The sequence below is a fragment of the Corapipo altera genome, unplaced genomic scaffold (genome assembly GCF_003945725.1).
Source record: "Corapipo altera isolate COAL_440 unplaced genomic scaffold, ASM394572v1 120, whole genome shotgun sequence".
NCBI classification, from domain to species: Eukaryota; Metazoa; Chordata; class Aves; order Passeriformes; family Pipridae; genus Corapipo; species Corapipo altera.
The window spans coordinates 152,155-166,008 of record NW_020885081.1 but is presented as its reverse complement, the minus strand read 5'-3'; the positions used below and the strand labels follow the sequence as shown (position 1 = coordinate 166,008).

The window sequence follows — 13,854 nt, the reverse complement described above, 5'->3', positions numbered from 1 at the left end:
AGTACATGTACACACATGTCTATCATGCCAGGGAACCTGGGAAGGAGTAGCCTTTTCCTGTCTGGGCAGTCTGTCTGATAGGCAGGGGCACCCCCAGCAAGCCTTACCTGACCCGATTTTGATCAGTCCGTTGTGCTGGATGAAGATGGTGTCGCAGGTCAGGTTTCCGTGGATGATGGGGGGATCACAGGAGTGGAGGTAGCTGGACATGCAGAACAGAGCACTGGTCAAGGACTGCCAAGGCCTGGAATCCTTCCCTTAACCCCATCCCCACCTCAAGCAATATCAGAAGAGAACAGGAGAGCAAAGGGCATGTGCCAGGGATTTACAATAGTGGGGGGTGGTACAATTCAGTGACTGTACATCAGCCTTTAGCTAGGAGAGAATCAGGAATATTGAGGAATTGTCTCTAACAATCAATCTCCAGAATATGGGAGAAAAAAGAAACCTTTCTCTGATCAGTTCCCAAGAAATTCAGGGTACCAGAGGTAAAAACTATTTCATCCATCTCAGTACTGCTGGGTGGGTGCTAAAAGGGTTACAATTTTATACCAAAAATATCAGAGCCTTATTCTGGCCCTACTCACAGAGCACCAAAGAGGCACTTAGTGCTATACACACAGGACTGGGCATATCTGCCAGCAGGCACAAATAAAGTTTTTCAGTGCTGAGGTCCCAGGTACACCCTGTTTTTGCACCTCACTCTGCCTGAGTTTAAGTTAGCAGCCAGCACAAATGAGGACAGTCAGCTCCCAGAAGTGTATTAGAACCCCAACTATTCACCAACTGCTGTAATTTCACAAAATGGTACCAGAGTTTTGTCTGTGGAGCGCGAGCTGTGCTCTGCCATCTGGGTTATTGTTTTTCCAAGGCTCTCATTAGCTACTCACCAACTCTGGCTCAGGTGGAGAGGAATTTTTAAAACCCAAAACACATTCTACTCAGTTGCATTGCACTGAGATGGCTGCAGAAGATCTGCATCATCAGGAAATGTACAGACCCACACACATCTAACACCATGCCTCAATATCCACGAATCCACGGCCTGCCACGGGGCTGCAGCCTGCCAATGCTATGGAAGGTTTCCTCAGTCCTCTCACATGGAATTTCATTTCTCTGTCATCTCTGCAACATCCTCCTGGCTGTGGTGAGACCCGGGTTATAAAGCTGGATACTCTGGAGAGCTCCCTGATGCTCAACTCCTGCACTCCCCATCACATCAGTCACAACTGCCAGGATCTCAAGGTCAGTACCCCACATACCTGAGAGCAGAGAGGATCTGGGTACACCATCGCTTCCAGGCCTGCAGACACAGGAGGAGAAGGATAAAAATCATCCTAAGGAGCTGGTCTGTAGTTCTGTGATTAACAGCCTGCTCATAGGAAGGAATACACACTCCATTCTGTGGCACCTGAGCTTTTACCCAGTGCAGGCGTAAAGGATCAGCTCTCTCATGCTCAGCTGTTTTTACATATTCCCATGGGTCCAGAAACACCTCTGTCCTCCTGAGTCCTCCCCTGCACAGACACCTTCCCTCTTTCCTGTGAGAGCCCATGGAGAGGGACATGCCTGTCACACCACATGTATGAAGCTGCAGAGCTGCTGGCAGCAAAGAACCAGCACAGAACTGCTGTTCCAGAGAATCTGCAGCTGAACATGGCCACAGGGACACAGAGGCACATATTATCACCAGGTTCTCAAAGGGATCCTCTGCTGAAAGAGCTTTCCAAGGGCTGATGGCTTTCACGGAATATGGGCATATAGGAAAAAAAAAGTTACCTTTTCATTCATAGTTTTGTGGTTTTTCTTTGTCTTCTTCAGGAACTGTTTCAAACTCCCTGAAGACATGTACTCAGTGATGAAGATCACCTGTGGGGCAGCGTGAGACATTACCCTCTGCTTCACTAATTACCTACACAACACACAATGAAAACCCACCAGCCTGTTTGCTGCTCTTACCCTGGCCTTGTTCTCCTTCACATCAGCCCAGTATTTGTGGAACTTCACAATGTTCAGATGATCCAGCTGAATTAAGTTGTCAAACACCGCTTTAACTTTTTCCTTAACATCAGAAAGAGAAAGACATGTCACATCAGAGACCACATCAATCCATATCCTTCTTCTCCTTGGGTCTTGGTCCCCTTAAACAGCACTGTACATGTCAAGCTCCTACACTAAGGACAGGTGGCATCTCATTTCCTCCTGCACTGCACCTCAGCAGAGCATGGTTTGATCACCAAATCTAAACGAACACAAGAGCCCATGGAAACAGCACAACAGTTTTCCAGCACATTTCCTGGACAGACCAGGCTTCAGCCAAATTGGCCACGCTTGGGCAGCACAGCACTCCAAACCCAGCCAATAATCCACACAAGAGGTCACCAGTACTCATAATCCCACCTTGGTGCAAGATATGTTTCCACATTCTGTTGAGAAGCACATCAACTTACTTCCTGAAGCTTAAAGTTCTTCCGCTCAGAAAACTGAACTTCATTCCAAACAACTTCCACACCTTCCTCCGTATCCATGGCCAGGTAGGCACTGTCGATCCCCGGGACGTTACGCTGGTTCACCTGGAGGGAAGGATGGAGAGAGGTGTGAGCTCTAAGACAGCAAGACCAGATCACTGCCAAGCCCTCCTCATGGGAGAATTATGAACTCTGCTCATTAACTTCTAATTAAATGAGCATTCCAGGACAGGATTGTGCACATGTAGCTCAGGATGGAGTATACCCAAAATGAGCCACCACAGGCTGTGTAAGCAGCAAGTCCTAGGCATACCTGAGGGAAAACCTCTTGTGCACAAAGGCTGTGTTGGAGCAAAGCTGCGTTCTGCTTTCCCATCTAATATGTTAGATTTTCATGTTTTAGGATACCTGTAGTTTATTCCACCACAAAAAAAAACTCCAACCATACAAAAGGGATACAGAAATGTCTCAAGAACTCAGATACAGCTTTGTAGAGGAATCTTCTGAAACTCAATCAAAGCAGAGAGGAACAAAGGGAAAGCTGCAGGTTCAGAACAGACATGGGAATCAATGACAGTGGAAACCGTTACAGTAATTTCTTTAATTAATAAATGCAAACTCTGACCCAGCACATCCACACCCAATACTAAATACAAAGATAAGCACTAGGAGAGCAGCAAGGTAAGGGGAGGGGACTGAGGGTTTAGAGCCCAGCACGAGAATGGCGAAGGCTTTGGGAGGACATAATGCTGAAAGACCTGCAGAGATCTGAGATGAATCACATTCCCAACGGCAAATTTCTCCATAACACTGTTTTTCCTCAGATATGTTGCAGCATCCAAAGATGTGCACGGGCTCCTTCCTCCAACATCCAGAGCATTTGCTGTTCTGCAATGTCTTTGACAGGCACAGTCACGGTGAACATTCCACTGCACCAGGCAACGCGTGGTGATGGAACTGGATTCCCATCCCAAAGCACTTGGAGAGGACAAGAGGGTAGAATTTACCTTCTAATGGTCAAACAGCAACAATTACTGTTCCCATCAACTGGCCACACACCTAGAATCACTTCAGAGAATCACCGGATATCCTGAGTTGGAAAGGACCCACAAGGATCATTGAAGTCCAGCTCCTGGCCCTGCATAGGACAACCCCAAGAATCCCACTGTGTGCCTGAGAGCAATGTCCAAATGCTCCTTGAACTCTGGCAGCCTTGGTGCTCATTACCAGGCTTGGCAGCTTTCAGCTGATCCAATTTTCCCCATGAGGTAACAGCTAACACAGAGATTTGCAGGGCAAATCCAGACTCATCTTCCACTCCTATCACCTCTAAGTCCTGGCCATTTCACAGCTCTTCCTTCTCATACTGTTACCTTCTCTTCCCTCACTAGGGACCCCATCAGCATCCCATTTGCTGGAAGCTTCTCACCACATACAAGAGCTCCCTCAAAAATCCCTCCTCCCTTGGCAGCCACTTTCACACAATCAAATTTACCCAGTTTCATCATTCCAGCTGAACTGCTCTACCCCATTCTACTCCTTCAGCAGCCCAACAACACAGAGTGACAGTCCACCAATACAAGTGAGGTTCTTTATGATCTCCCAGGGGAATCCAAAGAAGCACAATGACACTCAATACTCTGACACTGCAGGTGACACACTCCAGTGACAAATGACATTGAGCACAGTAAAACCAGAGTGATGCAGATTTCTCCAGCAACTGAGCAGTAAATGAGTGTGACACAACCAGCTGTAAGGCGTGGCACAGGCAGGAATAAGGAATACAGGTCATAATTATATAAGGACAGCCTGAGCAATGGAAAATAACTATTGAAAACTATCACAGGAGATGACAGCTATACGTGAATCACCCTGCTCCCTTCCACCTGAGCCACCTGCATAACTGAGGGGTGAAAGAACTGAGTTTTGGTTTAACCTGATGTTCACATTGATCTTAAAAACTTGTGGTTTTTTATATATATATATATATACATGTATACATATACACTGACATCAACATCTAAATACCAGGCCAGGCCTCTTATGTTTCATCATTAAAGAAAGCTGAAGGAATAGAGATAATTAAGGATAGAACATTTTCCCTTCAAATCGTAGTATAAGCAATATCTTAGGGATGATAGCAGTATAAAAATGCCCAGTACATTTACTAAAGCTGAATGACAAAAGGCTTTAACTTTAGCAATTTTAAACAACCCCAGGCAGCAGAAAGGCAGGTGTGTGTGAGCCAGTGCAGGGAACAAGGTAACAGCCACCACACTAACACCCAGTGCCCGTTCACCCCTCTGGATTCTCTTTCATCATGCTTGCTGCCTATTCACAGAAACATTAAGGTTGGAAAAGACCTCCAAATCCCCGAGTCCAACTGTTAAAGGCTCTCTATTGAAAGACCCCCAGCTTTACTGGATTAACTAAGTCCTCAAGTACTGGCAGCTACTCAAAATCTGGCTGATAACACAGCCAGGGGCTGTGGACTTGCCACATCTCCCACTTCTGGCCAAGCTCAACAAGTATAAATTATTTCCATGACTCATAGGCAATATTCCAGGGCACCAGATATGACTCAACACACCAAACCCAGCTGACATCACCGATGGCAATTCTCAGTTCCTGAGGAGATTCGACAGCCTGGGCAAAAGAGTAAAAGGGGAAAAATGCAGATGGACAACTGAAAGGCAATAGCTGATTCCTCCTGGGTTCAGGTTGCCAAATCCCTGTTCCACACCCCTCTCCCCGCTCGGCAAAGCAGAATCCTAAGCCCTCAAGAAAGCATGGACATGATGTATCACTCTGGTGTTTGTCCCAGACAGCCCACAGACGAGGCAGCTTTTACACTCTGAGGGAGGAAGTGACCTGAGCCCAGCTTAGCCTGAATTTCCGCAGCACAGCAAAGGAAGCAGCTCCACACCACAGAGGTACCAACACAGCTCTGTGTCTGTGTAAGCAAGAGGCAAGGAAACTCAAGAGGAATTCAAGTGAATTTAATTACTTAAAGGGGAATGGGGGAAGTGGCACAACAGCTCTAAGAGGAAAAAATCTGGGAGCTAAATCTCCCTTTGGCAAGTTATTTCAATTGTCCAAGGCGTATTTTTTCTATAGCTCTCAAACATCTGGATATCTATCACTGAAAGAACACAGACTTTTGGAGAGACATTCTGTAGTTCACATGATCTGTCAATTAAACAAAAAAACAAATACAGCCTAAGCCACAAGCAACAGTGACTATTTACAATCTAGAAAAAAAAGGTATAAAAACCAGAAAAAAGCCCATAATAACTAAAATATCAGTAAGGAATGGAACTGCACATTGAAGAGATGGGGAGTGGCAGCACATCAGGCCAGACCTTCACGAGAAGCCTCAGATCTGGTTCAGAGTAGCATGAATATGATAATGAGTTTCGCTGGCCACTTGTTAAGGCCAGAGAAAGGGATCAAAGCTCTGCCCAACCAGCTGGCAAACTCTTGGGACCAGAGATAAGAGAACCCCAGAGCCAGCAGCTGGGCCATGTGGAGCTCAGCTTCTGCCTGAGCTGTGGGGAAACAAAAAGCAGCAAATTTACCATCAGCAACAGAACAAAAAGGGCTCTCTGGGATCTGAGGCTAATTCAGAGTGTAACACAATAAAGAATGCCAGATCCACTGCAAGAAAAAGCAAAAGAAATCCAACAAAGCAAAGAAGCAATCCTACTTCAAGTTTTAATTAAACTGACACATTGGCCTTGGCAATTATAGTAGCAAAATGCTTGAAAGGTGTTAATTTGACAAGAAAATTAAAATAACCACTGTAATATAACAGTGGCAAGGAAAGGAACATATTGATTATTACCATGGCTGTACAAACCAACCCACACTGCAACTAAAGTGTAAGGAAAAGACAATGTGACCATCAGCAATGTAATAATTCGTTCTTCCAAACATGCTGCGACAAGTAACAAGATCAAACACATCTGCGAGAAGCTCATCTGTTAACCCAACAGGCACATCTGGACCATTTAAAGAGAGGGTTAAAAGTCCTCCATGTGCTAGAGCTTGCCCTCGCTTGTAACTACACTGCCCTGCACCAGCTCAGGAGGTGTCGTGCTGAGAGACGTGTCAGAACCTGACACACTTTTTAGCACAGGCAGAACGTGTCCCTGTCGCTTCCCGCTGGTCCTGCTCCCCGCTGGCCCACCAAGCTGGACCTCACTGGACATTCTGCACAGAGCCCAAGCCAGAGCCACAGCTGCTCTGCAGCAAAAGGGTGAGTTCTGAGCCACAGCACTGTGTCACACAGACTGTGCCAGGCCACCGTCCCAGAGGCTGTCACCCAGTGGCCATCCAGCCTCTCCAAAAGCACTTGAACAGTTCTGGCTAAACAACACACCACAGGACAGACCTCACTACAAGTTCCCCCCAGGCAGTAGATGAACAACTTAAAAAACCCACAAAAGTATGACAGGAGTCAAGGTGCTCTGAACAGCAGCAGCACTGCTCTGGATACAGAGTCGTCAAGGCTGGAAAAGCCCTCTCAGACCATCGAGTCCAACTGTTTCCCCAGCACTGCCAAGGCCACCACTAATCCATGTCCCCAAGGGCCACATCCACATGGTTTTTAAATCCCTCCAGTGATGGGGACTTCCAACCCTGCCATGGGAAGCTGTGCCAGGGCTGGACAGCCCTTTAAGGGAAGGTATTTTCCCTAATACCCAACCAGACCCTCCCCTGGCACAGCTGGAGGCCGTTCCCTCTCCTCCTGTCCCTTGTTCCCTGGGAGCAGAGCCCGACCCCCCCCAGCTCCCCCCTCCTGTCAGGGGGTTGCAGAGCCAGAAGGTCCCCCCTGAGCCTCCTTTGCTCCAGGCTGAGCCCCCCCAGCTCCCTCAGCTGCTCCTGCTGCTCCAGCCCCTTCCCAGCTCCCTTCCCTTCCCTGCACACACTCCAGCCCCTTAATATCTCTCTTGTCATGAGTGGCCCAGAACTGCACCCAGGATTTGAGGTGCGGTCCCACCAGTGCCAAACACCCCCCAGGGAGACAGGCATCATTCCCATCTATTTAATGGATACCAGAAATGAATACAAATTGCCTACTGCAAGCCCAAGTTTCACTTGGTGCTTCAAAATAAACAAGCAATCCAGACAGGATAAACACCAAGTGAGCTGTTCCCATTCTGCTCTAGCCCATCCTGCTCTTCTGTGAGACAGGTACTAAAGACCTGAAATGAGATTTTTCCTGAACACTGATAAGTAGAAACAGGATATAGCTATTCCTGTCATCCATGTTGCAGTGAGATGCTTGTAAAAGCACCACGCTCCCATGGCTAACTTAGGTCTGGCTGTGCCTCTGTCCATCAGGATTTGCAGCCTCCCCGCAGGCAGGACGTGGAGTCAGAGGCAGCAGCAGCACACGGCCTCTCCCCTCTGGTGGCCCAGCAGGAAGCCTCTTCCCCAGCCTGAGCCCCACCAAACCCACGGCAGCTGTCACGATTGCTGCCTGGGCTTCCCGAGGCAGGGCTGAGAGGCAGAGGGCCGACAAGGGAAGGTTTCAGTGCTGCTGCAGAGGCCATGGTATTTTTAGAACAGCTCTGTAAGGAATGCAGAGTGAACCCCATCCCTCGGTAGAGGGTGACCAGCACCTCCAGCCTCCCGGGAGCGCTGGGAAAGCGGCAGCCAGCCACCCCTGCTCCCTGCCACAGCCACATGGAGCGAGTGCCAGCTGTCTGTCACAGTCTGTGAGCAAGGACAGAACGGGGCTGTGACAAAGGCTCAGTCCCCTCTGCACCCTTAAGTGCCCCTCAGCTCATTCAGGCACATCCCGAGGGTTTGTTCCTTCAGAAAGCCCCCACACGAGCCAATAAAAACGTTAAAAGGCTGCACAAACCCCGTCTTCTGAGTATCTTCCCTATGGTCAAGGAACACCATAAAAACTACAGCATGGCATTAGTTTTCTCCACCAGCTGGAAAAAACCCAGGTCCATTGCCAAAGCCTGTCAGGGAGCTGGCAGCTCTCCAAGCACCAGCTTGCTTGGAGAGTCTCTGCAGCCCATCTTCCTTCCAGCAGCAGAACCCAACACTCAGAGCACCTCAAATGTCACCTTTCCCATGAACGATGTCTCCCTTTCCCACACACAGAAACTCAGATGTGTGATAGGAAAAGACAAACTGGTGCTTATCTTTTACTGCCTCAGCAAGTTTCTTTCCAAGCACTGAATTCCAGCTGTAACACCCAGCCATCAATAGCTGGGAAGTGCCAATCCAAATGACAGCCAGATCCTTCATAGGAAAAGAGAAGCAAACAAATGGCAGTGGTGCTACCTGAATTAATTTACTGAACTTCCAGTAACAGTACCCAATGAAGAACAGCAAGACTGGACTAGGACACACTCACAGGCACAGCACATACTGCCTCAAACTCTGCTCCCCAAGTTTTGCACCTGACGTGACATCCAGGGCCACATGGAACTCCATTACCCTGTCCTAGTCCACACACCCCTGTAAGGGAAGCTTGGAAGGACTGAGCTTTAATCTAGTTACTTGACAGTGGAAAACCCCAGAGACAAAACCAAGAATTAATTAGCACGGCAACCACTGCATGCACAGCCACACTGAGACACGAGGTGTGTCCCCAGGGATGAAGCAGAAAGGAACCTCCTGATTTCAGCAGTCACTGCAGTGGGGCAGAACACGGAAAGTGCTCCAGCAGCCAAGCTTCCAAAAGAGCCAATAACACATCAGGCACAGAACAAGACAGCCACGAGGTCACTGATGGCTATCAAGAACTGAAACATCACCTTCAGCCATCCCAAAAATCCCCTCAACGCTTTAGAACCTGTGGGACAGAAACACAATCCCTGTGCCTACTCTCAGCGCAGGACGGTGCAATCAGCACCAGGGTGAGTTTCCAGGGAAGGACACGAGGTTCTCTCGCTGCTCTTGAGCAGCCTGACATATCCTCTGGGAAAGGGCAAAGGTATTTAAGCAGAGATCAGCGCTCTTTCTCCCGTTATCTTCTTTTTCTGCTCCACGTGCCATGCTTCACATCCTCGTAAAGCCCTCTGTGCTAGGGAGTGCAGCAGCATTTGAGGAGAGCGACATCACTCCAGGCTGTGCCTCATGAGGAGCCTGTGGAAGGGGCAGCCAGGCCCACCCAGGCCTGTCCAGCCTTTTCCCTCTTCACTATGACAGACACGCTCACACACACCCCCAAAAGGGGACCCACTTGTGCCCACATCCACAGTGCAACACAGATTCCCTCAACAGCACTGAAAGGGTTATTTACCAAAGCACATTACAAAGATGTAAGCAAAGTATTTCTTATAAAGTTTTGGTTCATGCAGTCACATGGTGTCCTCCTATGTAGAAAAGGTACAGAAAGAAATGTGGTCAATAGGCAGCTGTCACACCCAGGACATTCCCACCTGGGAAGGGTTGAGCCTAGCCTGCTCACATGAGCTTGCCAAGCCCAACACCATAACAATGAGCTAAAAATAAAGATTCTGCTGCAGCAGAGCACAACTTTTCCTACAGTTATGTTGGGCCACTGTTGCATGTGAGCTGCGTAGCTGCAAGGGACAGCAGGCACCAAGCTCTCAGTTTCAGGTTCCCCACAAGCCAGCTGCAGGAGGCTAAACCTGACCTGTCAATGTGGTGCTGCAATTCAGCTCCGTTAGGAAGTTTCTATTCCCAGGAGGCACAGTAAATCATTCTGATGATACTTGGACAACCCAAGAAAAATAAGTTATGCATGCATGCTGCCTGCAAGAAGGGCATGGAGTGTCACAGGAGGACAACAGAAACAGAGGAGATGGTTTGTCAGGGAGAGCGGCCAGAAGGGAGACAGGCAAGCACAAGCTGGGAGAGCCCATCAGCCCTGCGACCGCCCTGCCCTCGCACCATGGAGCCTCGCCCTGTGCCTCTGCCACGGAACAAGATCCCCGTGTAAGGCCTCACCAGTGTGTGTGTCAGGACAGGAACCTGGGCCGTGGGCACAATTCCAGAGCGGGATTCGGCTCGGAATCCCAGGATGGGCTTTGCCCTCTCAGTGCCCAGGCACACGCTTGCTCTGGCCGAACTGCTGCCGACCAGCGCCCGAGCCGCTTGGGTTCCTTTCCTGCGTGTCGAGCCCCAGCCGCTCCGCCCCGCGCGCAGACTTGTGCCCAGCACCACCTCCCCTTGGGAATCCAACCCCCGTATTTTCAGGTTTCCCAGAGGACGCGGTTCAGCCCGGGCGGCCGGCGCTCAGCCGTGACCGTGAGTTGGCTGCGGCAGCTCCGCTCGGCGGCTCGGCCCGGCCGCCCCTGCCCGGGGCCCGACACCGGCCCGGGGGCGTGGCCAGCGCGGGCCGCAGCCAATGGGCGCCGCTGCCGGTGATGTAACGCTCCCCGCCACCTGCCATTGGCCGGCTTGGGCGCCCCGCAGGTCCCGCCCCGCCCCGCCCACCCGGCACCGCCCCGGTCCCGGTCCCGGTCCCGGGGCGCTCGGGAGGGCCTAAGGCCGCTCCCACCGGACCAGGAGCAAGCGGCCGGGACGTGCGGGGCCGGCACAGCCAGCGCAGGCCGTCCTGCCGCTCCAAGACCGTTCCGTGCCCGGGACCGGCGGCGGGGGCACCGTCCCGCCGAAATCTGCTTGTTTGGGTAAACAGGCACCGACACTCCTCGGCTCACAGGCAGCTCGCTCGCCACGGCTCACGGGCCCTCTCTGCACTGCCTGCACAGCCCCACCTCTGCTGCAGCGAGGTCATCACAAACAGTCGATGGCTAGCAAAATATAGTCTATTTTTTTAAAAAGTGAGGCCAGGCCACTGCATTCCCAAGTGCACATCCAAGCACGGTTCTCAGAGCAAAGCGGGAAAGAGTACCTGGGGAGCAGCAGAGCACAGGCAGCACAGTCACTCCGCCCATTCCTCTCCACATTATCACATCTCTTTGCTTCCAGGGTGCCACCTAACCCAGCATTCAGGAGATACTGCCATGATAAAGGATCAAGATTGCATCACCGAGGAGAGGTCAGCACTTCCCTTTTCCACCCCCTCCCTTCGAGGGGTATCAAGTAAGAGCCTGCCCATGTGCTGTGCTGACCAGAAAAACCGGTGCAGATGGAGTCATCACACCTCCCCAGGACAAGGGGCACTTCGCTCCGGGATGCTCAGAAAGTAAAGCTGTTATTCAAATAAATTTCATGCTGGGACAACAGCAGTGGGAGAATTTACTCTGGGGAGCAGATCAGTCCAAACGCTGAAGATGGCAAAGAGAGTCTGATGTCACGCGGTTCAGGGAACAAAAGCCTCTCCACAAGCTCAGGGCTCATCGAGCCACAAATTCACATGTGAAATCCTGAGATACACCAGGATTTCAGTGCAGAGTCACAGCAATGCGTGTTACTCAAGCCCTGTCAGAGAGCAGTTGGTGCAGCCCTCACTGGTGAGCAGCAGCCCCAAGCTCACCCAGATCACCCAACAATGTATTCCGTGTCCCTGACACCCATCCCTCAACCTGTGGGGTGGAGCAGAGCTCGGATCTCTATGGCAGCCTGAAGCCACAAGCCAGTCATTTAGCCACGCTGAAATTTCAAAGAATTTCTTGTGTCTGGGTCCTAATCTGTCTGCAGAGGGGGGAAGTCAAATCCAAAGAAAATACTTGAGCCTCTCAAATCTTACTTGACATGTAGGAGAGCACAGAAAAGCCTGGAAGGAAATTTCTCTTTCTGTGTCAAAACGATCAGTACCAGATAAAACACACTGAAAGGACGACACAAACAAACCAGCTTTGGTCTCCAACATGTGCCAGTTCGGCACAGAGCACAAGATAAAGCACTTCAGGTAAGGAATATATTGTGGAGGGCAGCACCAGAGCTTCACATTGACACCCTCCCCTTGTAACTAATCTGCACAGCCCCACCAGAAAAGGTGCATTCTGACCACACCATGCCAGGGCTTGGCTCATGTTAAACCAAACCATGACAGCTCTCAGCAAGCAAAGGTGAAGAACTGTGGGGAATCCCTGACCTTACTTTGACCTCCAAATTCACACCAGAACAAATGACTCTAACCACCACCAGCGTTTGCCGTGTCTGCAGCGAGGGACAAAGCAGACAAACGCCCGTGCTCAGCACTTGTGCCGCAGCGTTGTCTGTCTGTCAGCACCTGCCAGGGCTGCACAGCCTGCCCAGCCAGGGCAGGGGCACTGCGCCAGCACAGAGCAGCAACCAGTTTGTGCAGACAGACCCCAGTAAGAAAAACAGGACCCAGCAACGAGCAGAAAAAGGGAGAGGTCCCAAACATGATCTAATCTCCTTGTGCCTTCACAGCACACACTGCCAGCACAAGCACCGAGTAGTGGGGGCAAGTAGGACAGGGCAAGAAATGAGCCTGTGTGAGCTGACTGTGCTTTATCCTCACTGCAGAAGCCCAAGCAATCCAAAAGCAAGGTTCAAAAGCTGATAAGCCTCGGCAGCAGGTACTGTCCACGCTCCCCAGCAAGCACCAAGGACTATGCATTCACCATTCCCAGAAGCAAAGATCTACGAAATGCGAGCCACTCCCTGCTCCACAGCAGCAACAGCTGGCCGCGACACCGGCCTGCGGCAGGCGAAGGCAGCACCAGCTGCGCTCCAGCCGGGACGCTTCGGGCCCGAGGAACGGCGGCCCCTCGGCTGGCAAAGGGCCACCCACCTCCCTGCCTCTCGGGAGCGTGACGGACCTCCGGCCCGGGGCCCGACTGACACGGGGACAGGCTGCAGAAGGACCCAGCGGGGCGGGACAAGCGGCTGCCCGAGCCCCGCCCGGCCCGGTCCGATCCGCACTCCCGCCTCGGGAACCGGCCCCCGGCACTGACCTCCTCGCGCCGCTTCTGCCAGCGGCCGCACGGCGACTCTTCCAGGATCTCGGACTCGTCCTCGCTCTCTTCCTCCTCCTCCTCCTCCGGGGGCGCCGCGGAAGTCACCGGCGCAGACACCGAGGTCATCCCCGGGCCAGACGACGCGGGCTCCGGCTTGGGGTCCGAGCCGCTGCTCGGCACCTGCTTGGACTCGCCTTCCGACATGCTACGGTCGCACACCCTGCGGGAGAGGCGCGGCCCGTGAAACGCGGTGGGAGGCCAGGCCGGGCCCACCGGGCCGGACCGGGCCGGGCCGCGCCCGCCGGGCCTGTCAGCCGGGACCGCGCCCCGGGCCTACTGGCAGCGCCCGGCCGAGCCGGTGGTGGGCGCGGTGGGGGGCGAGGGGCGGGGGCCGCACACTTACCGGGCCTGCGGCACCTCCTGGCCCCGAGCGCGTCCCCGCCGCAACCGCCGCGCTGCGTAACGCGCCGGGAGGGGCGGGGCCTCCACGCAGCCAATCAGTGCCCGGAGCGCCGCGTCAGCGCCCGCCAATGGCCGGCGGGCGGGGCCCCGCGAGGAGT

The 13,854-nt window shown here is 52.0% G+C and overlaps 1 protein-coding gene across 2 annotated transcripts in view; it reads right to left on the bottom strand.

Moving 5' to 3' along the window:
• The window catches only part of NRBP1 (nuclear receptor binding protein 1), a 32,545-nt gene extending 18,775 nt beyond the window's left edge, over nucleotides 1–13,770 (bottom strand). For both annotated transcript variants that reach the window (XM_027669446.1, XM_027669447.1), the window contains exons 1-7: nucleotides 13,698–13,770; nucleotides 13,292–13,514; nucleotides 2,451–2,573; nucleotides 1,960–2,061; nucleotides 1,780–1,869; nucleotides 1,263–1,303; nucleotides 108–202 (exon numbers count right to left, since the gene is read on the bottom strand). In XM_027669446.1, coding sequence (XP_027525247.1) covers nucleotides 108–202; nucleotides 1,263–1,303; nucleotides 1,780–1,869; nucleotides 1,960–2,061; nucleotides 2,451–2,573; nucleotides 13,292–13,498 — 658 coding nt within the window. In that variant the 5' untranslated portion in view covers nucleotides 13,499–13,514; nucleotides 13,698–13,770. The remainder of the gene's footprint in view (nucleotides 1–107; nucleotides 203–1,262; nucleotides 1,304–1,779; nucleotides 1,870–1,959; nucleotides 2,062–2,450; nucleotides 2,574–13,291; nucleotides 13,515–13,697) is intronic.
• Nucleotides 13,771–13,854: the final 84 nt, after the last annotated feature.